General features: G+C 46.4%; 1 protein-coding gene and 1 long non-coding RNA gene across 2 annotated transcripts in view; both read right to left on the reverse strand.

The window, feature by feature from the left end:
* Positions 1-326: 326 nt before the first annotated feature.
* Positions 327-12,865, reverse strand: LOC119112276 (uncharacterized). The gene is made up of 2 exons (XR_005095703.1): positions 12,524-12,865; positions 327-527 (listed from the first exon to the last, which is right to left on the reverse strand). It is a non-coding gene; the product is annotated as an uncharacterized LOC119112276 (long non-coding RNA).
* A 5,789-nt stretch (positions 12,866-18,654) lies between these two features.
* The window catches only part of LOC119112640 (RNA-binding protein FUS), a 7,059-nt gene continuing 1,999 nt past the window's right edge, over positions 18,655-23,714 (reverse strand). Inside the window, exons 3-6 of the mRNA XM_037236877.1 lie at positions 23,155-23,272; positions 19,899-20,095; positions 19,528-19,638; positions 18,655-19,175 (exon numbers count right to left, since the gene is read on the reverse strand). Of these exons, the coding sequence (XP_037092772.1) occupies positions 19,058-19,175; positions 19,528-19,638; positions 19,899-20,095; positions 23,155-23,272 (544 nt within the window). The 3' untranslated portion in view covers positions 18,655-19,057. The remainder of the gene's footprint in view (positions 19,176-19,527; positions 19,639-19,898; positions 20,096-23,154; positions 23,273-23,714) is intronic.

Here is a 23,714-nt window from a genome sequence, read left to right on the forward strand (position 1 = left end):
TGGGAAATCAGTGCATTGTCAAGCAGTGAAAATATAAAATAAATCTATAGCAGTGGCATAAACAGTGAAACAGGCTATCTGAGAATGCTGAGAACTGATTCATCCAAACTGACGACATTATGTGACAATGAAAGATAGCCTATCGCCTTTGTGTATATAGCAGCAGCTTCTGTCTCAAACACCGCGGAATCCCGCACCAGATTATCCCTCCTCAGTGACACCTGTGTTCGCTGCATAGATAAGCATCCAGAGGTCTGCCCTGATTGCGTTGCATAACAAATAGTGTCCTACCTCTACTTTCACACGCTGATCAAAAACAAATAAGCGGCGGAGGCAAAGCTATATATTTGAAAAAATAGACCGACATTTACATCATAAACATTACAGTATTTCGCTCCTCGCAATGCCTACAACATTTATAGTTCAAAACAGTTTGCATAATCTCGTTGTCCTAGCCAGTTGATGGGCCTGATACGGGCTGTGCGACACCGGGACCTCGAGACCAGGCAGCATCCACTGTGATACGTCTGCAACCAGAGACAGCATATCCGTCAAGGAATGCACTGATTTCAGTCACATTATCATCGGAATTGCGTGCACACTTCCCACAATATGTACAGGCTGTTACACTCTACCTACTTGTTCAATTTACACGCCGAATATGTGTTTGTCGAACACAGAAGCGCATACAACAACGGTAGGCGGAGGGGGTCGGGAATCACCTTAGAATACAAAAACCTTGAGCCCGAAATGAATTAGGAAACAAACAACTGATGGGGGCTTACACCTGGTGAATTCAGTACCTCCAAGCCTACCAGTGAAACATAAAAGTAAGGTCTCATAAAAATCATGGACAACTAGTGTCCTGGCCATCCGGTCCCATGTGCAGCCTCAAAATATCGCCCTGGAGCTCACAGCAAACATCAGTCAAAAATGATGGAACGCAGCGGCACAGCCGGGTTCCGAAAGGGGGAGGGGTGGAGCTCAGTGAGAACGCCACGTTTTTAGTGAATTGTGTTGCGGTTTACCACTAGATATCTGGTGCGGGGGGGGGGGGGGGAGGAGAAGGGCTACCCTCTTGAATTATACACTGTGGCAATATCCTTAACATTGTCAATAGCAAACTAAGCCATCAACCTAACGATTGGAGGACAGGCACAGCCTTGGCATATTCTTATTGTATTAAGTGTCATTGCATGCATGGAAATTTGACAACAAGGAGGTGGGCATTAACGTAGCTGCTTTGATCTGGGGTAGCCTTTGCCTCCCCTTTCGCTTGGTATGTTGCTATATTATACCATAATGTGAGCAGTACAGTTATACATATTTCGACATGGAACTTCAGCAGATGAGGGCAAATATAAATGAACGCAGCCATCAGTCGCGGTATCGTCACGACTTAGTCAGCACATGGGCAAGAGGGGCTTTCTGGTGCGCCAGTGGGTTGGGGGGGGGGGGGGGATCAACAAGTAACTTTGTCACGGAAAGTACTGGAACTATTGCTGTTGTCAAGGAGTGTAGAGGTGGGTGGGCTGGATGAAGGGGGTCTATCACTAAATAAATCAGTAGCTTCACAGAAAGAGCGCAAGCACACAATGTTTATGAATATCTCATGGCACTCGAAATCATGGATGGAATTAGCAAATACCATTTAGCTGCACATGACTAGAAAACACTTCGTCTAGTCTTAACATATAAAATGAGTAGTTTAAGGGTGGGGGCGCAGCTACGGCCTTGGTACGGGCATAGGGTTGACAAAGGGACTCCTGACAGTAAAAGAACCCCTAAAATCGCTGGATAGGATCCAGTTGTAAATGAGAACATGTTTATGCACACACACATATACATATATATATATATATATATATATATATATATATATATATATATATATATATATATATATATATATATATATATGTCAATATATATGTATAGTTGATAAAAATATGTAATACATGCATGTTTATATGCATATATTCATTTATTTAATACAGCAATGTTTTATATATATATATATATATATATATATATATATATATATATATAAACATACACATTCATACATTTAAATATTCTACACCTTTGCATCTGTTGTAACTGGCATATTGGCCAGACGCTACCACCAAAATCGCGCGTTAAGTGACTGCACGGAATAAATCGCTGGCACCCATCATTTCACAATGATCCAGTGGTCTCATCTACACCGATAGAACTAAGAAACTTTATCCGAATTCTTATCTGCGTGCCACAGAAATAACAAGGATTCCGCGAATGTGGGTTTGAGACCAAAATAGGTCAACAATTTGCATTAACACGGCCAGGCCATGTTGGTCTGAATATCTTCAACAGTCAGTCAGAATTGGTTTGTGGTACAAATCATGTAAGGTAGTTTCAGCATGGGCGCCCGCATATCATAGAAACAAAGAGCTCGACGCCAGGCGTTGAAGTCTCTTTAGGCCGCGCAGCGTCGGCCCCGCGGCTTACACTAGGCCGTGGTTAACAGATGGACAAAAATAGTGACGCGAGGTTCTGATGGAATCTGGTTGTGGAACTGGAAGAGTAAAGGTAAAATTTCTATTTGTCGTGTTTGTGTAAGTGTTAGTTTGTTCAGAGGATATCTTCAAAGTTGTAAAAATATGTTTGCCCGATGGAATCTTTGAACTGTACTAACTAATTTTGAAAGACAATCAGAAACATAATTCTACTATGGCCATTGCTGCGCACTCGGTACCAACTACCTGGCGTTACTTGCAGTGACCAACGCCGTTCGGTTTTACAAAACTGCGGCCCAAGTCATCGCTACCCTTGCTATCCGAGATTACTGCCGTATCGCTGGGGCTTTATAACGCAGTCAGCTGCTGCCACCATATGGCGCCGCCAGCCTCTCACCCTGGCGGGGAGGGTGGACAACGCGGGAAATCGAACTCGGCGCCTGTGCTATCCCAGACGCGTAGCGGTTAACACAGGCTTGTGAACCACTACACTATCGGCCTCCGGCACGCAGTCTCAAATACTTCGATGGTGTTCGTTTGACTAGTCGATTCTGCAAAATAATGAACGTTCTCAGCCCAAAATATGATGGTCTTGTGCGTTTTGAACTCATTTCGGCCCACTCCATTCAGCACTAATGAGACACCTTGTTTCTTGCCGGTAAAAGAGCCTCCTAAATACCCTACGGTGCACATCGTTGCTCCCGGTCAAGAGCTGAGGGACCATTCTGTTCCACCACGACGTGTCTTCCGGCTGGTATTCTGTCGACACGGGGATCCAGTGAGCTGGAATTGCTTTTGAACTAGGGTGGGAGTGAAAAATTACATCGCAAAAAGACCGTCCGGGAGTGAAAAATTCAATTTACAAAAGCCAGAACTTATAAGCAAGTGACTGATGTTTCAGCAAACAAAGACATCTATTCCAGGTTGGCATGGACATAATATCATAAGCCTGACAAAACTATTCTTTAACACCTTAGGCCATTAAAGGGAAACAGAATACATTAAAGGGAATGTTCCACATTTGTATGGCGTTTTGAACTGAAATAGCCACCTTGACGACCTTTTGATGCAGTTCACGGTCATGCCATTTTTAAGACCCAAAACGATTTGGTTCATGAGTTACACGACCCCAAAGTGTCAAAGTCCTTATAGTTGCCCTATTTCAAAATCGCCTTCCGATTAATGGCGCCATAGAAACGTCATTAGATACCCGCGATATGATTGGTTGTTTAAGTTTCGTTTATGATAAAAACCGTATGGCGGCTGATTCATTCGCAAAGGCGATGATGCTGCACATGTGTTACAATACGCGAAAGATGATTGGCTGTTATTGAGATTGCGCTGCTGAATGCGTATCGCGAACATAAACGTGAGCAATTTCGGGTCGCGCGGCATTTGTCGACGGGGCATTTTCCCCCACTCCCAGGCAGTGTCCTATTTGTATCGGTGGGGGTGCGGAACACGGGGTGATGTGTGTGCGATGATCGCAGGACAAAAGAAAATGATTTGACTGTGTTCGCGTAAGTACCTCGCTCCCAATCTGTTAAAACTACTTCATGCCGAATATTTCTGGCGTATCACTGGCATCTCAGCAGTAAGTTCAGGGTATGCACGTCTCAATGTGGCATGCAGCCTCGAGTATGGTGTGCGGTCGCTTTCCATTGTTGTCAGTTTGAGGAATGAGTATGCAATCACGGGCGTGTTCGGCCAGGGGAAAATTATTCAACGAATAATAATCTCTTCGATAATCATCCATGGAGATTTTTCATTTACACTCGACCGGTCCGGAAATTATCCCCCAGATTAGTCTCCCATACGCCATCCACAGCCAACGGTCATAGCTATGCATGGCGAAAACAGATTCTCCGTCTTGACCATGCTCTGAAAATTATCCGGGATTCCTCATCGCTACGGAAAATTATCGGACAATTTTCCGTGACGGGACTGCCGAACGCCATTCCTAATTGTTTTCAATATTCCGGATAATTTTACAAGAGTATCTGCCGGCCGGACGCGCCCCGCAAAAATGGCAAAAATGCCTTCAAACATGCCGGCAAAATGCCTTCAACAAGAAAAGAAAGTCTTTAAATTCAGATGCACGCGACAGCTGAATAGCGGGTGCAAATGCTAGGAGCTGGGCCTACGGTTGTCACCAATTTCAGAAAGTTTTGTTTATGTACTTTATTGCCACGAAAAATATACAAAATATTAATTTGGGGAGTAATTGACTACGACCGAGTCTGGCATGCTGGTAGAGGACGTTGTATGGCACATTGGCAAATAACTTTTTATAACATTTTTGAGTAACTTAAAATAATTTTACTTGTTTCCATCACTAGGTTATGGGCACCACATGATCAATGTAGTTGGCGAGCCCTAATGCCCAAATCATCATCATCGTCATCGTAATTGTTTCCATCTCCTACCTATCTCACTACCGTCATGGGGCTACACCTTGGCTATTTGATGTAACCACTTCATAAACAGATGACTTGCATAAACTTGCATAAACTTGCATGAACAGTGTGAACTTTGTCAGTCAGGCCAGGATCAGGATATCAGTCAAAACTATTCCATTGTTCCAGATTACAGGAAGCGTCAGTGTGCTCAACTTATCACTGAACTCTATGTGCTGTAATCAGATTTGCACTGGGCTGAGCTCTGACCTGTCATATTCCGGCAATGACATTGTTTGGGTATTGCCATGCTGCTGCCACTATTTTAAAACACCAAATTTGCTTACTATGAACTAGATTTGGTGACAGCTATGCACCATGCTCACAGCTTGCAAAGTTCATGGGTGCATGGCCTTAGCTTGTATTAATTATTTTTGGGATGACGAGCATTTCAAAATCTGTCAGACATTTCTGGCAACCCAGATGTACTCCTGATGAATTACCACTTAGCACAATGATTAACGCACACCCTATGGATAGACATTTTCAATTTGCATTACTCATTTAAAGTAAATGTCCATTGCATTGTATAGTAATCCAATTTCCCAATTATTGTGATCCTTTCAGATTCCCAGCTCAACAAAGCCACCAACAGAAATGGCTTGATGCATGTGATATCAGTGTTGTCAAGCCGGGACATGGAGTGTGCCAGGCACATTTTCCATCACATGCCTTTTCCAGCCTGGCAGCCAAAAATGAATAGGCCTGGGGCCAATGCTGTGCCCTCTCTGCAGGTTTATGAATGCCTGGGTTTTCTTTATTTCTTTTTGTCAGACACTTCATATTTAGCCTTGGCATCCAGGCTTGAACTCATTCAACATTAGAACACGCATGGCATTTCTGTAATCACCTTTTATCTCATTCGTTTCCATGTCCGCTTTCAGTGATTATTCATTCATGCATTTCAGTGTGCTGCAGCCATTTCTGACATCAACATTTATATGATGCAAGTAAAACGTTGTTTTGTGTTATACTTGGTGCACATGTCACAGTGCTGTCCTCTAACCTGTACATTGTGTGACAGCTTTGTTCATTGTTAATCTTTCTTATACTGATCGTTGATGTCCTAAATTGTTTTCAGCACAGGGAAGGTGTTCCAGGTACCACAGTGTTTACTGTATCTGCACCATCTCGAAGACCAGAAACTGGGCCAGAGTGTTTTCTTTTTTGCTTGGATTTTGGAAGTTAGTTTACTTTTTGAACAAGAAGATTGAAATTTGTGCTACAAAAATTATAGTACAAGCTGCATTTAGTAATGACATAAAGATGATTAAATTTGCAGTAATGATTGATGTTGACATTGTCTTATAATGGCCATATCGTGCCAAACACAAGGAACTTAGTAAGACATACAGGGACTTAGAGGACTACATGAAACACCTAGATGACTAAAGGGACTAGCAGCCTGAAATATGTCTAATTAGTGAAATTGCACATTTTCATGTAGTATTGTATGAACAATACTGTATAAAACATTAATGCAGCTTGTTTGCTCCTATGCTCTAAAGCCAGAGCAGAGTTGCCAATAAGTCCCCACCTTGGTTGTTGCAGTCATCGTCATAGGTATTAACTCCACATCTGCAGTCTATTACAATTTCCAATTCACACTGTGTTATGTTCCAGACGATCGGCAACAAGCAAGAAGCTGGCGGCATCCAGCAGCACGTACATGATCCTGCGACGTACGATGCGAAAGGCCGGCCTACCAACAGTCAAACGTACCATCCTGCATCCTGCTAAAGGGTAACCATTGGTTTGTTCAGGCAGCAGAGTGCTGTTTAGACTACATAACCTCGTACCGTGCAGTGTGCACACAGCTTCAGGAGCACTGCGTGTATGTACTGCACTTGGCTATGATTGTTTTACAACGGTGCCTAAGCCTATAAGGAAGAAGTTATCACCCATTTTTCTATGCAAATTTTCTCGTATCCCAAAGTTCTTTATAGTGCGATGTGAGTTGTTCCAAACATGGTGCACCTTACTACCTTGCTGGTGTGAATTAAATTAGACGTCAGCAGTTAATTATCAGAAACAGCAATTCAGTATCCGAAACTGACCATCCCTCCTGGTAGGAAGTTTGACTTCCAGAGTTCGCCCGCGCTGCACCACGCAAGTGTGGGTGGGGTGGCGCGCCTGCCTGCCAAGGCGGCTGTCTACGCACCGCTGCTGGGCCACGCCCCCGGAGGAGGTGCGACCCGACCTGCCGCACAGCTGCACCGGCTGCGGCCGGCCATTCTCCACCGGCAATCGGGTTTCGCAACCACCGGGCCCGGTGTCAGGGGGACGGCGACCGCCTCCCTGGACAAAACGGCTCTCGTCGTCGCGTGACGCCTGCCGCCGACTCGCCGCCCGGCCGCTCCGCAGCCGAGTTTGTGACTCCCCGCCCTGCCCCGCGCGCTCGCCGGCGGCGGGCGCGCGGGGCAGGCTGTCGGCCTGGCTGTTGCCGGCCGTGCCTGAGCCGTCGCTGTGGCACCTGGACCTGCCGCCGCTGACGCCCGCCTCCACCGGCGGCTGCCCTCAGGCGCGAGACGCGGACGGAGGGCGACCGCGCGGCGCCGCCGACGGCTGTCCTCGGACGCTGGGCGCGGACTGAGAGCGGCCGCGCGGCGTCACCGGCGGCTACCTTAGGGCGCTGGGCGCGGACGAGTGGGAGGGGGGGGGGGGGCGCGGGGTCACCGGCGGCCTCCCGCGGGCGCGCTGCGTGGCTTGACGGCTGCAAGGGGCGCACTGAATACTCCAGCACAGCAGTACATGCATTACCTTTTAACACAGCAATGTGTAGTCGTGGGTTTGACTATTTGTGGTATTCAGGATAGTCGCTAGTAGTCAGGAAACAGTTGGTAGTCCTCTGACCATGCACAAATCAGTATTTAACGAACTATGGCGCCGTCGCGCCCTTAAGAGATTGAGCTGAATCCAGAAAGTTCTTATTTCATTCTCCCAGAACGAGCAAAACATTGTGATTGCAATGAGTACCCTTTAAAAAATGCAATGAGTGTTATGTACCTGGCGGTGACTCCCAGTAACAACTGTCCGCCTCAGTTCGTATGTCTGCCTTAGCACGCGCGGTGGTGGGTGAGCGGGAACAGCAGTGTTGCTCCCTATTGTGCCCATGGCTGGGATGGCCTGCATCCTGCGGCAGTGGCCGCTCAAGGCCAGTTGAGGTCAGAGGGTGGGATGCACTCTGCCGAGCAATGCGGCACATGAAGGAATGCCATAAGTCCCCTACAAACGGTATTCCTACGATCAGATGTGCGCAAGGCACATACCAGGTTCTGTCATTTTAGACACTGATCCCAGAAATTCGTTCATGGAAAATGGTTTGGATGGAGTTATAGAACATCGTCATTTGGCGGCTTGGTGTAACTAAGTGGTGAAAGTTTTTTTGTAATATGGTGTCTATTCTTGTTCCTTCTTTTTTTTGTCAGAACTATTCTTTTCTGGGAAGCGTGTTGTCAACAACGAAAGTCCATAGTGATGTATCCCAATGTGAATTAGTTATGACTGAACTTCGTTGCATAGTTCCAGAAAGTCTCGCGTCTACAGCCGTGTCTCCGACCAGTACATCCTGTGGCCGGTGAAGGTGTCGAATACCTTTCCGCATGTGCGCCCGCTCCTGGAGGCCATCGGAGACAAGCGTATGCAGGTCACCATCACTGGTCCGTCGGAATACTGCGGTGTGGCACACCCAAATGTGCACGACGGACATCGGCCCGACGAGAGTCTAGAGAGCCTGGCGGACAGCCACACCCGGCACAGCCGATCCAGTAGTAAAATTTGTCATGACTAGCTAACCCGCTTTGCTCGCCCTGGTGGGCGTTAAGCACCGTCCATTGAGGATGGATGCTCCTGGTGGAGTGTCATGTGATATTTGTTGGGAGTTAAATGTTAGTTTTCATTATCGTTGGATGCAGAATGTGCCTTGCCAGAGGTGTGTTTGCATGTATTACCCACGTTTTGGGGATTCACAAAACAGGCTGAACAAGTGAAGACACTTACTGGTTGTGTGCTTTGCTGAAAGATATTGGTATAATGTTTACTGTGTTTCTGACCAGTCGTATGTCAGATGCAGAGTTAATACAAGAATGCACAATTGACCCATCTCCTCATGATGGAATTCATTTTTAAAGCAGTGGGGTATTGCATACAAAAACCATATCATTGTTCTTTATGCCATGCTACAGTACAGCACTGGAGTAGGCCACAATGACACGGTTGACCAGGGCCATTCCACGATGTACCACATTGGTTGACTGCTCTATGTCAAGCCTGTGAGAAAACAGTTTATAACATGTAAACGACTTAACGTCTGATTTAACGCTGCCAAGGGACTATTGCGGGCCGCAATGCCACAACACCACAATGATTGTATCAGGGCTAACTAGTGACGGCATAAATAATCCTGTGCAAGAAAAGCATTCTTGGTGGCTTAACCTTACCATTTTTACCATAGCAATAACAATGATTTGGTGATCAATTCATAGCAATGTTGCAAATTCATTTTTAATTTTTGCATGTGACTGCACTTCCAGTTACAAAAAAAGAAAGCAAATACGGCGTACATCAAAAGATATCGATGTCACGACTACAGCACTGCAGGCAAAGGCAGGTGGACAGTACAGTATTGACATCTTCAACAGTCCTCGGCAGGTTTCGGTTAGAGATTCACGACACTACATGACGGTTTTCAAAAATATGCCATAAAAGCCGGCGACCACTGCGTTGCGTACATTGATCTATAAAGCTCTAGACAGTCTACTCCCTTTGGCGTGGCGACCGGCCGGTTGTTCCCGTCCTGCTACACTATCGCCACCATGCGGAGAGTGGCAAGAGTTAGCTCCGCAATGATAATCCTATGGCGGATGGCCGATCTCCGGAGGCGTGTGATTAAGAAATGATGGGAGTGAGGGCCTTAAAAATTCTGGGGCTGTTTAAGACATCAATTTTACGCAATATGGCACGGCAGTTTGCTCCGACGGCATGGGTAGCGGCTTGATAGGCTGATCTAGGCATACTGATTTTGCGATTTTGCGTTTGCGTCGTGGCAGAAGTGGGGGGCGGGGGGGGGGGGGGAGCAGGATAATATCTGGTCTCAGAAGAAAACAGATGGTCCCTCTCAGACAGCAAAGATGCCATAACGATAACGCTGGAAACAGCTGTTCTAAACCCTCATCCGGATGTAGTCCTTTGCAGCATTCCAGCGAGCGGAGGGGCCAGTCGTATCACGCTCCCCTGGCTTGTGGCTTCGACTTGAGATAGTCAGAAGCAAAGCCGAGCAAGAAAATTGTCATGAATGTTAGTCAACTGTATCCAGCTTTAAATGTATTCGACAGTTGGGTCCACCCGACTGACGCCAATGTCATCATTTCTATCAGCCTGTTGGGAGACGGAGGACATTGTTACGTCGTTCTTTATGGGCGAAGTAACCGCCCCGGTGGGTTGCTGGGGTTCGGGCCATGGTTATCCCTTCGTATGCACTGCATGCACGCTGTTCACCTGCGTGAGAGAATAGATCTGTCCCCATCCACACTCGGATAAGGCCAGAGCTTATGTTTCAATTTGGTACGCTACAAGAATATAAGCTACGTCCAGCACCGTCGGCTCGATACTCCTGCGAGCTGTGTAGGCACCGAGATATGCTCATAGTATATCATGTTATTCAGAGCACGTACACCGTACTATTGACAACGTTATTGCACAGGACTTACACGTCGACACACCTTACAGCCACAGCCTCCTCTGGAACGGGCTGGTGCGGCTGCCCGAGAAGCAGGTGCCTGACATGCTTTGGCTTGGGTGGAGTTGTGCATGGGTTAACACGCTTTTGGGGACTTTTGCGTGCCGCTGGTTTTGTCTGCTCCGGGAACGTGAACCATGATGGGATGCTTCCTTCACGCAGCATTCTGCGTTCACCGTGTGGTTCAGAATCAGTCTCCATGAAGTGGTCACTGCCTGGAAGTGCACTCTCGAGAGGGCTTCCACGTCCTTTGCTTTTCTCCCTGACGTTTTGTAGCAGTAATCCACTTCCTCAGCAGCTTCGGGTCATGATGAGGGTACTTGGAACAGAAGCGAAACATGCACCTTCAAAATGCACCTCATGCACCTTCCACATCATTTTTCACCCATTTGATTCTATCTGGTCCACATTTTGCAAGCATTACACTCAGCAGGGCTGTGGTGCACATTATGACCATGTCACGTTAATGATCTGAACGCTGCCCTGCATTATGTAACAAGTGCAAATCATGCATCACAATTGTCACCATACCACAATTTGCCACATTTCTGTTTTTGCTTTGATTGTCACCATGGCACCATCACAATTTACAGACGTCTTATGTGTCGGAGTGGTAGTTAGGTGGCATTTATATTCCATGACACAAACATGTCCCTGAGATGGGGTTATGTTTGATTGTGCTTTTGTGCTCTAAAGAAAATTTGTGGTTGTAAGTGGGATGCAAGCTGGAATTTCATTGTAGACAATATACAACAGTATACAACAGAAGACCCTTGAGACAATAGCAAGGCAACTTGATAACAAGCTTCATGTGAATTTGCACACTTAGGCAGCATCTGTAAAGTTGAAATTTGAGTATCACCGGTGTGGGCTGCTCACTTCCGGGCACAGTCTCAATCAACAGAATCTAGTATGAAATTCATACAATTTTGATATCAGCAAATGCATGGGACATTTGTGAACACCTCTAACACCTTCATTTAGCTCCATATATAATGTGATGACCATAACAAGCATTTTGTCACACACCTGTCAACCAGTCAATTCACTAAATCTGTGGTGCGGCAGAGTGTGCAAGGCTTCATCCAGCAATACCAAATTTTTTTAGGTGTTTAGTACACAATTTCTTACTGAGAGGATTTTGGTCAAAGCCTAAATTCTGGACTCTACAAAGTAAACAGAAATTGAGTTGTTAGCTGAGCTCGAACTGGATTACAAAATGTCGCATTTGGTACAGTTTTAACCCTGTTGCAAAGATTTCTTAGAGTGCAAAGAGCTAAAATATCCAGCCAATTCAAGACACTGGTTTGAGTCAGTCATTACCCTAAAATCACATGACGTGGAGTGGTTTTCACTGTCTAGTTTAAGCCTTGTCTTGTCCAGCTTAGTCTTGTCTCGCGAGCCCTATTAACCATGCAAATAGCATGCTTATGTGTTATTTTCCAATTGAAAGGAAGCAACTGCAATAGCAATGCCATACCAGCACCCCATCAGTGCTGAATAGCACATGTCAGTCTTTCATAAGTGATAAACATTGATATCGCCCATTCTTGATAGATATTTTCCATCTGGCTCTTAGATGTTCTTCATTCCATCTTCCCACTTGCCAACATGCATATTTAGTATCCTAAAGGTGAATGCAACTGGATTCAGTTGTGATAAAATGCCTACATGATAGTAGGAAAGCACACAGCGTGTCTGAGCAAAATGAATTAAAGAGATAACTTCATATCTCCGCCTTGATCACCAGCAAATGCGCAGGTTGACAGTCATGGTGCAGACTTGCACCCAACAAAATCAGTAATTCATGCACGATCAATCTCGAAAATACTTACTTGTGGAATGACAAGCTATCTCCATGTCTTCACCGATCACCCTGCCTCTTACTACACCCGATTGCAGAGCAGCTTCTCGCCATCTTCGCCCCATGCGCCACCGCGAAACGTCTGCGTATAGCAGTTCCAGTGGTTGGTAAGCGCCGCAGAAAAACGCCTTCCCCTGGACAGCGTTGCCGGGCGGCACGTTTTGTTAGGTCGAGAAGTTTGTCTAGTCTGTTATGGGTCAATGATTGCGTATGTCAAACCGCCCACCAAAGCTTGTCCTACGACCAGTACCAAGACAAAAATTCACAGCCAAACCCTTCACTTGCTGGCCATCCACACAAAATTCGCCACCAGAATGGCCGGCGGGCGCCAGCTCTAGCGCCTTTCGAGGTATTCTTTAGGTTTGGCTGACAAATGCTGCCAAGTCTGGCTGTCGTCACAAAACCATTCCATGACGTCACGAAACGATGACGCAATTGGGCGCCTTTTTACAAACTTAGAAACTTTGCTACTTAGAGTCGTTTTTGAGCCTTGAAAACTTACCAATAGTTACAAGTAAGCTTTTCCCATCATATCTGGTGCTTCTCTCAATATATTCAAACGTGGAACATTCCCTTTAAAGCATAGCAACTTCATGACAGTGTAATGAACATAAAAATTCACCAACACCAATAATTTGAAGCTGCACTTTGCACTTCCCTTCCACAGCATTTTTAACACAAAACAAAGTGAAGGAATTCAACAGCAAAATAACAACAACAAAAATCAACAAGCATGAGGCACTGAAATAAAAAATCTTGGACTCCTACACATCAGCCCATCACCAAGTCAAACAAAATACACATACCTCTGGATTCTGTTAAGCTGGGGTCAGGGAAAACAAACATTTTGTCACTGTTTCTTAGAAAATACCAATGCTTATTTCCATGAAAGTAGCCCAACTATGCCTAACCTAAAGAGGCCTTACTTCATCTCATTCTGTCCAATCTGTTGGTGTCACAACGGCAGTTGTGAGTTACTGATTCCTGCACAATTCCTATTGTTGCTTGCCATGCACTTAACCAACTCAACCTAACTTAGAGTAGCCCATATGTTGAACATCATCCCAACTCACCTATCTCTTGACAGCAGTACTTATAATAAAAACATGATAAAGCTCATGTGTTACTGGTTTCAACTTGCGTCCTTATTCTGTTCATTTGTGTATGCTTGTTGACATCAGACAAACTTGGCAACACACAAATGAAAACACTTAAAATCACTTTGAACAACTTCTTCTGATTGCCATGGTTAACCTCTGTCAAGGGCAATAATGGGTACGCTCCACAAAACAATCTCTCTTTTCCAAAAGTAACATAACTTTTAGATGACCATACCAGTTTTGCTGCTTGCATTTTCATCTGCAGCACAGGCATCTATTTAGGCTTGCTTATTCATATAAAATGGCGTAGTCTGAGGTGTTGGCCTGATATTTTAAATGGGATGGTCTGACTATTTGCTTGATGCTGATATTTGCCTCATATAATAACTGCTATGTGGCTTAGAGCATCCCAGTGTTAAAAATATGGTGCATATATACAATGCAGTTATCTGCCAGTCAGCAAAGCATGACAACTATGGAAAACATCTGGTTAAAGCAGCCATGGGGGACCACTTCCAGAGATTTGGGGCAAATAATAAAAAATATGGAATAAAATAAGCCCATTGCATGCCTTGTGGCTCATAGTTTGTCTTATGCTAAAACTCGATGGCTTACAACAGAAAATAGCTAACTCTGCTTACAAATCATGTGCTGAAAGCAGGTAAGGCAAGCAATTACTTAGTCCACAGGAGACTTACTGGCTTTTTCGGGGCACACTTCTTCCTGGTCCCCCAAAACAAAAAGTCAGTGCCACAGTTTGCTCAGTTTGCTGACGGGCAGTCATCCCACTCACAAATATAATTCCCCAAATATAAGTATCAATCACGTCCCCCAGCCTACCAGATTAAAATCCGAAACAAGTAAGAGGTGTGCATGATATACATTTCTGAGGGACAGAATTTCGCCATAAAGCACTCCTGTATTACCTGCGTCAGATCTGTCCGAAAACTCTATATGGCAGCATAAGGATAGCCTTGTCGGGGGGGGGGGGGGGGGCGGGCCTGGTGAGATGGACACTCGAAAGACTTAGATTTATCATTGTCGAGCATCACCATGAACCAAAAAATTGCTAACCGGGGGTTTAACGGGGCAAAAATGGCGTTAAAAATGAGTTCCGTGCTTCAAGTTGTCTTCTTCATTCGCTGTGGATTGTTCAGTCTTGGGTGCGTGTCTAACATGTTTGGGTGGCTGGCGAATTAATCCAATTTATGTATAAAATGCGTGCAGGTTTGCAGCTGGAGCATCTTGCAGAGAAATTCGTCAACATTTTAAGCAACAGATGGTACCTCTAAAGACAATGGGAGAGGAAGGAAGAATAAAGTGGTATCACACGCGCATGATACCAGGAAAAACAAAAGCAGTTGAATGACTATAAAGACAGATACTTTTCAGACAAACTTTTGTTATCGTCTGATTTGACCTAAAATCTGTTAAAATAAGTGCTCAAATGGTGATATTCATCTTGTAAATTTTGTTTACAAGATATTTCTTGAATTCTTCACTCCTGCATTTCGGGAGTGATACAATTTAATGGTCAAGCCTCTTCGGGTAAAAGAAATACGTAGAGCAAAATTTTTTACCTGGCCTTGCTGGTGTTTGCACCAGGCTGTGCTTTCGTGGTGTGGTGGCTAGTCAAAAAATTGGGGATGCGTGAGAACCTTGTATTTGGCACACTGCTGCCGATTGTGTGCATTTTGTAAATAAACCAAACGTAATGCATGCAAGCGGCTGGAGTCGTTTGGGGGTCTTGGGCTTGAAGGTTAAAAAAGATGGCGTTAATGCTATTGTGGTTATGAGCTATTGCTATTGCTAATGCTATTGCTAATGCTATAGGCGCTATTGCTCTGTGCATAAATAGACATGATTCAGATGTAGGTGAGGCAGGACATAGCCAGGTGTCCAGGTTCTGTGGAGCCTTGTTTATGCTTGGTGGTTTGAAGTGAACTCGGTTTTGGATGACGTCTGAAAAACTCGGAGAGGGAAATATGTGTTTGGCATGTGCGATTAGACAGTGTCAGGTAGGAGTGAAAAAATCCACGTAAAATATAGAGGAAAAAGAATGAAAAATTCCTCCTCGTAGGGTGTTGCTTTACATCCAAGGCCGGCAATTCTAGGACACTGCGAAGATCCCCCTTGCCGATCTCGGGGCCCTGAGAAGGATACATCATATCACCCTGGTCCGCTCCCTGGCGCGGGAGGCCTTTTGACTCGCGCGTTTGACCCGGATCGGCGCATGAACCGTCATTAACGAACAACGTGCCTGCTCGCCGTGGGTGGTCAAATTATTGGCCCAATAAACCCTAGTTGGGCTTAACGGGCCCATCCTGAAAAAGGGCTGGAGGGCCCACTTTTCGGAAGTAGGGGCCCTGGCTGGCACAGGACTTCTTCTTCTTCTGTTACCCCAGTGGGAGCAATCATGATAAGTCCTTATTCCCTTCAATTGTCAGAGGGTCTCGACCAACGCAAGAAACCCTCTGTCATTCGGGCTCCCGTCCCCGTCCCTGTTGAACAAGTCTTCCTCTGACCGATTCGAGGCCCTGGTTGACACACAATGCCCTGTTAGGTACTTTGGGACCCTGGACGATACAGGGGCCCGACCGATGTAAGTCGTAGGCCTGGCCTTGTCCCTGCTTGAGAGCTGGACCCTCAGAGCTCAGGCACTTACGGAGCCGGCTGTTCGGTGTTCGTGATCTCTGGATGAAATAGAGGAACGCCCAGTTTCAGGGGTTCTATCAGTGCAAGAGATAATCTTCCTGACATTTAAGATCACGGCCCTATATCCTTAATGAGCCCTGCAGCCAGTCCTTCGGACCCTTCAACCAACACTTCAAACCCCTGATATTGGGTCTCGAGAGTCCGGCCCCTCTTTGGATCCCCCAAACACCGCTCCGATTCGGGGCCACTTGTCCCCAAAGGGCCCCTGTTCCGCACTGTTGCCCCTAACCGACACAGGAGCCCCCCCCCCCCCCACCGCTATGTCATGAACATTTAACATTGCAAATCGCGGATCCCAGCCTCGTTTCTGTTTGGGGAAGTTGGTCTCAAAGGCTCAGACGGACATGGAGCCGGCTGTTCGGTGTTCGTGGTCTCTGACCGACTTCAGCACCCGCATGGTCACAGGAGCTCCTAAAACGGTACAAGGGGACCTCTGACTGATATTTCAGGTCATGACCCTCCGGACCGCGATTCTTTATGTGACCTACAACCAGTCCTTCGGGCCCTAATGCCCCCCAACCGGGCCTTAGATGGTCGGTTCCGGTTGGCCGCACGGGCCTCTCTTCGGGCCTCATCAGCCACTTTCCTTGGTCCGCTCGGGGCCCTTGCGAGCACAGGACCCTCTATTAAGCGCTATGGGCCTCTTACAGATGCGAAGCCCCGACCAGTGTAAATCGCTAACCCAGCTTTATAGCTGATTGGGAAGTGGGTCATTATGCCAATACCGACACGGAGCCGACTATGTAATACGGTGGTAACTGATCGACATATAGGCCCATACCGACTCAGGGGGTCCCCGATCGGTGCAAAGGGCCCTCTGGCCGTTATTTGAGAGTCCGTCTTCACAGGTCGAGGCCCCTGAATAAGACTACGGCAAGCCCTTTATGCCCTTAGGCTCTCTTGTCGAGCCTTTGATCTTTGGACCGGGTGGGCCCTTTAGGCTTTTCGGGTCTCCTCAATCACTGCCTCTGGCTGACTCGGGGCCCCTTGGCAACACAGGGCTCCGCTTAGGCGTTGTGGGGCCCCGAACAATGTAAATTGATGGCTCTTGATTTTTCCCTGTTTCGGAGATGGGCCCTAGCCCCATGGCGCCACGGAGCCGACTGTGTGTTCTGGTGGTGTCTGACTGAAATAACGGCCCTTATCGACTCAGTGGGTCCCTGATCAGCATCCGCATCCGCACCCGCACCCGCACCCGACCAGCACCCGCAGCCGCACGAAGCGCGCAGAGCCCTTTGGCTGGCATTTGAGCGCCCGCCTTGCGGGCCGGGGCCACCGAATGAGACCTCTGGCGGGGTTTTCGGACCCTTCGGGCTCTCAAGTCGGGTCCTTAATCATAGGTTCCGAGGGGATAGGGAGAACTGCCGCACAAGTAATGGTAGCTTTTAACATTAATCTTCCGCCCCCCACCCCCTCCATCTAGCATTTAGACAGAGGTTCCACTGCTCCGCTCTCCCCCCTTGCCCCAGCGTGTTAGAACCAGCAAGATGTTGCCATGTAGGTAAAGCTGTGATACATGCAGCAGTAGTGCAGATATTGATAAGTCGGGGCTCACCTGCAAGCTATAGCATGTTGCTGAATCCCATACAATGCTTCAAGGGAATTTCCTTGCCATTTTGGTCTCTGCTTCATATACGCATGGGATACAACTAAAGCACTACGTAGCCAACTCGAAGCACGATGGATGTTGCAGGTTCTAACGAATAGCCCGTTGTAACCTGATGTTGACTTCACCATCGACCAGGTGGAAAAAAACGATACAAGTTAAGCACTGAAGCTGCATGCATCCTGAATCTAGGTTTATGTGCCATTGCAACTTAATTAGGTCGCATTCTGATATAAGTACGTCGGTCTTGTTAAACAAAAAACGCGACGGTGAGGTGGAATTGTTGTCGGCCCATTTTCAACAAAAGCTGTTCATTTACCATTGCGCCTCTCGCTGCACATCATGCTTATAAAACTCGATGGAGGAAAATCTGAGAAAGAGATCCATCTGTTGACAAAAATGTATTTCTAACACTGGCCTCTGGTTACAGAATAGAGTTCTGTAGCGACACTTTGAGGTGGCGAACAAAAGCGAATTAGTAAAGGCAATTTCCATGTAGCCTTAGCAATGCAAAACCCTTCTAGGATTCTGTCAGTGTGTTGTAGATGCAGTCAGTTTCGTGATCGTGCAAGTTTCGCAAATGTTATGCAAACAAGCAACAAACAAGTCGGACAATAACTCACAATCGCATGTATGACTGCATTCGGTTGATCGCTTCGCTAACTCGCGCACTACATCAGATCGATATACACAGCATATTTTGCATCACGTTTATTGGCAGCGTTATCATTGGTCCGTATAGGATTTCCACTCGTGTCACAAGTTCTTTCCAAAAGTTCAATAAAAGGCATCTATGCATGTCACTGAATTTCTGTCACGTCATCTCTAACGTTCAGGTCATCGGCTCAATTTCTAACTGTTTTGATCGAGGTCATTCGCGCACTTCACTCCTATAATGAGAAGTGAAATTTTCAGCGCCACGTTGCACGCATTTATAAACAAACGCATTTGTGCTCACACAAAGAATAACACCATGGTATAACGCAACAGAACAATCCCTCCTAAATCAAGCTGCCCGCACAGTATTTGACACTTAGCTGCGATCTCTTGGCTCCCACTGCTAGCAAATCCTCCGAATGCTCTTTTATTCCTCACATGTTTGGTAAATGACACTGCATTCGGAAGCATTATCACTGAATTTAACAGTTTGTAGGATTCTTCTGACATCAGATGTCATTGCTTGTGATGACAGAACGTAACTCCTGAAAATAACAAATGGCTATATAGTAACATTAGGGCAGGACACGTTTTAGCATGCATCCCCGTTTTTATTGACGTTACGCTAAATTTATTTAGTTGCATGGTATGCGGACTCCTGAGGACTTTTCACATCTAGTCTCGTTGAGTGATAATATAACATAACGAGAATGTTACGTTGTAAGACTTGTGAAATTCTGAGTTCCCTAACATAGGAAAAACAAATGTGTCATCCCAAGGTGGAGGTCGCTCGTTCTAAACATCGCCAACAAAATAAGCACTTGTCAACGTGCAGCAGGCTCGGGCAAAGGGCCCAGACGAGCAATATAGGCTGAAGCATTCTGACGCTCTAGTTACCTTGCTAGAACTGCCACCAGACGTCCAATGATGCCGAAACTCCGGTGCAATACCTGATGAAGCTGGCAAAACGCAAACTGGAGACAGCTGTAGTTGCTGTCAGATTTGTGCCTGCAATACACACAGTAAAGGTAAGAGGTGTATACGTGCGATTATATTCCTTCATTCTCGTTTGCTGTCTCAAACTGCCACGCGATGCAAACAGTCGGTCTGTGCTAGTACGAGTGCAGGAACACAATTTATACCATGATTTATTGGCGGCTACACCAAATGGAAACAGTGTCAGCCTCTGCAACAAATATTTCGCAACGCATCACCATCTGAAGGACATACGGGTGTGTGGCCCGTCTCTGGGCCTCGTGACCTCTGACCTTTGCACAGCGCCAAGCCAGTGGACCGTGTCGTAGGTCATCTGTTGCCACTGGGTCGCGTCAAGCAGCGCACCACGCACGCGCAGCTCCAGCTCCGCTGAGTAGCGCTCCCGGTCCAGAGACAGCCCACCCGATCGCCCGCCGCCGCCTGTGCCGCCCGTGCCGCCCGTGCCACCGTTGTTGGCCGCCAGCGTTTGCTGCCGAGTGGGGAACCGTGCAGCTAAAGAACAGCGATCCGTTTTTGAGCGTCTTTGTGCACTCTAACTGGTGGGATCAGTGTAGAGTGTGGGACAAATAGGAGTGTGTGTGAAAGAGAGCGAGAGAGAGAGAGGGGAGAGAGAGAGAGAGAGAGAGAGAGAGAGAGAGAGAGAGATAGAGAGAGAGAGGAGGATAGAGAGAGAGAGAGAGAAGAGAGAGAGGAGAGAGAGGGATAGAGAAGAGAGAAGCGAGAGAGAGGAGAGAGAGAGAGAGGAAGAGGAGAGAGAGAGAGAGAGAAGAGAGAAGAGAGAAGAGAGAGGAGAGAGAGAGAGAGAGAGAGAAGAGAGAAAGAGAGAAGAAAAGAGAAGAGAGAGAGAGAGAGAGAGAGAGAGAGAGAGAGAGAGAGAGAAGAGAGAGAGAGAGAGAGAGAGAGAGAGAGAGAGAGAGAGAGAGAGAGAGAGAGGAGAGAGAGAGAGAGAGAGAGAGAGAGAAGAGAGAGAGAGAGAGAGAGAGAGAGAAGAGAGAGAGAGAGAGAGAGAAGAGAGAGAGAGAGAGAGAGAGAGAGAGAGAGAGAGAGAGAGAGAGAGAGAGAGAGAGGAGAGAGAGAGAGAGAGAGAGAGAGAGAGAGAGAGAGAGAGAGAGAGAGAGAGAGAGAGAGAGAGAGAGAGAGAGAGAGAGAGAGAGAGAGAGAGAGAAAGGGGAAGACAAAAAGGCAAACGTTGCGTTTTGTGATAATCTGTTAACTCAGCAGACAGGGGAAAACATTGCGTTCCGGGGAACTATGTTTAACTAGACGTGTGAAAACTTTGACATGCTGTCTACCACACAGAAACGGTGTTCACAAATTATTCTGTGTGGCTATGACAAGGCCTGTGCCCGGGAGGTTCGACTTTTTAATGACTGGCTTGCCGAGCCGGGACTGGAAAAACCAAACCTACCATCGGTCTATTCTTTACGAAAGTATCCACGTATTCGAGCAACATTTCGGTCTTGCCAGCACAACTTGGCAAGGCAGGATAGGTCTCGTTTAATACTGAGCTTTTCCCCTAGTAGTGATTTCAGCAAAAAGTATTCGACGTGCCAAAACGTGAAGGGTGGAGGCGGGCTTGGATATCACCGAACTGATGTGGAAATCCAGGCCGTTTTTTTAAGGTCTGTTATCATTTCTGATAGAGTTAGCAAAGTAACCAAAATTGCAAAGATAAGCTGGATGGTTGGCCTGAATTATCAGCGGCGTGTGCGAAAATGGCTACAATGATTTGAACCAAGAAAAAAAGAAAACAGCAATAAACTGAAGTCTATCAAACAACAGCATTTCCAAAAACTGGGTAAGTACTGTTGAAAACGGCTTGTACTCAGAGCCCCATGACTGTGGGTCGCGCGCTAGGCTGGCTGCAGCTGCACCCGACCGTGCCTGGCGAGGCCAGGTGTGTCATGTGCGTCATAAAGACCAGTGGGCCAAATCTCCGCCGGCGCAATCCTGGCCATGCTCCATGGACCCAACGACGGCGACGGCGGTCACAAACTGTGAACTGCTGCCGCCAGGTGTCATGTCAATGGAGGAGCTGCTTTACCTGCGGCAGCGGGTACGTAGTGATAAAAAGTTCAATGCGGTTGCATGTACAACATTCGTTTTGGGGCCTTCCGGCTCAGTTACCTTATGCTCAGTAGCAGAGTTAGTTCAGTCAAGCAAAACGAAACAAAGCAAACAAAGCATTGTCCGCTACCATTTTGTTATGACTAAACAAGTCTTATCGCCAATTAACTAGAAATATTGCCCGTCTCGGCCGTGCTCACATACGTTTTTCGCAGCTATTTTTTTAAAACACCAATGCAGAGTCGTAAAGGTTTTAACAGCAATAAGCGCAGTAAATGTTTTATAATCCTGCAACGTTTGGAAGTGTGATGAAAACTGATTAGTTGGCGTGTTGCCACAACTTTACAAATCACCGTCATTTCATTTGTCCATTCGACAAACACGGTAGCCGCAAAACTTGCAAACCACACACTAAGTCAACGATGCGGATAAGGAGCATTCCGGGACTACCAGGCGTAGGGGTGGAGGTTAATCGATACTAAAGGAAGGCGCTCTCTTCTCCTAAAAACATCACTGCTGTTGGTAAAAATATCACTGAGGACACGCTTACACAGCGAAGCCGATAGATGGCAAACGATAGATTTTTGCCTCGGCTGAAGTCACAAGATACAAGTCACGCGTTTTCAGCCAGGATTATCATACAACTCCACTATGTGATGAGTAAGTAGAGGTTATTTGACGGGTTCTCTAACAATGGGCTCCTTGACCATGAACTTGCATTGAAAATCGAGTGATGAAGCTGAGGTATAAAATGACAATTTTTAAAACTTCAATGGTTTCACTACATGATTTTAAGTTGAAGTGAAATAATTCAGGCTTTAGAAATGTGAAGACGTTATTGTACCTCCTTTCCGGTGTTGTCAGCAAGCACTCTTCAGCGTGACACTTCTTAGAAATCCGCCCATTTAAAAAGTGCTGACCGAATTTTTGTGAAGAATAAAACTGGCGCGCAGACAAAAAGTAAAAAATCAACTATTTAAACTAAATAACTTCTAAACCATAGACTCTCGCAACACATTTAACTCAGGGCAAACACATAATATCCAAGCAACCCGCCATTGGTCAACTATAATCTTAACTTGATTATCTCACCTGACGTTTTATCTATCATGACATTCTTCTAAAACGCAAGCACACACTCATTCATTTTATACCGGTCACAAAGCTATGCGACAATTATGGCGACTGACAGAGTCTCTTTGATTCGTTTGATGAGCTTTGCGATTTTAAAATCATCCCACCTAAATTGTGAGATCAGCAATCCTGCCGGCCGCTGTTAATACCGGGGAAAACTTCCGACCACAAGAAACGGTCACGGCAGCGAAATCCCCACGGGCGGCACGGGCTTATGAAACCTCACCCGCATCAGCTGTGAAACTAAAGGAATCATCACCTGAGGAAAAAAGGCGGAAGGCCGACGGAGTCTCGCGACCGCGGAAAATACGGCGGAGGGGGCCTCACCTGGATTAGGTTGAGAAAGAAGAGAAAGCCTAGCAAAGCCAGGGCAGAGAGCGCGGGGCTGTTGTCGTACCCGCCGCCGCCGCCGTAGCCTCCACCGCCGCTGTGACCATAGCTCGGTCTGGTGTTCCCGTGGCAGTGCAAAATGATAAAAAAGACGATGTGGTCACATGGAATGGCGCACGGGAATATCTATGCCAGAGCAGCTACATGGCGGTCTGTTATGCACATTTGCAACAGACGACAGCTATCACTGTCTGTCTTCAAGCTCCTGTGGAAATTTGTGTTAAGGCCATTTCGTTCCTGTTTTTAACAAATCAGCGCCATCAACAAAATAGTTGAGCATTAGAATTAACTGAACGAAGCGTCAGCACAGTACTTTTTTATTTGAATTTCAAATCAAAACAGACATTAGATCGGCACTGGAGAGCAGGCATGCCACCATTTTAATGGCACTTTAATCGGCAGGAACATCGCGCCACCCAGTAGCTTTGTTTAATGCTGATAGCACCAGAGAGCTTTTGCTGATCCGATTTTTGAAATGGCAAGCTCATGTAGCGCTT

Source organism: Pollicipes pollicipes, unplaced genomic scaffold (assembly GCF_011947565.3).
Source record: "Pollicipes pollicipes isolate AB1234 unplaced genomic scaffold, Ppol_2.1 Scaffold_2555;HRSCAF=2994_pilon_pilon_pilon, whole genome shotgun sequence".
Classification (NCBI taxonomy): Eukaryota; Metazoa; Arthropoda; class Thecostraca; order Pollicipedomorpha; family Pollicipedidae; genus Pollicipes; species Pollicipes pollicipes.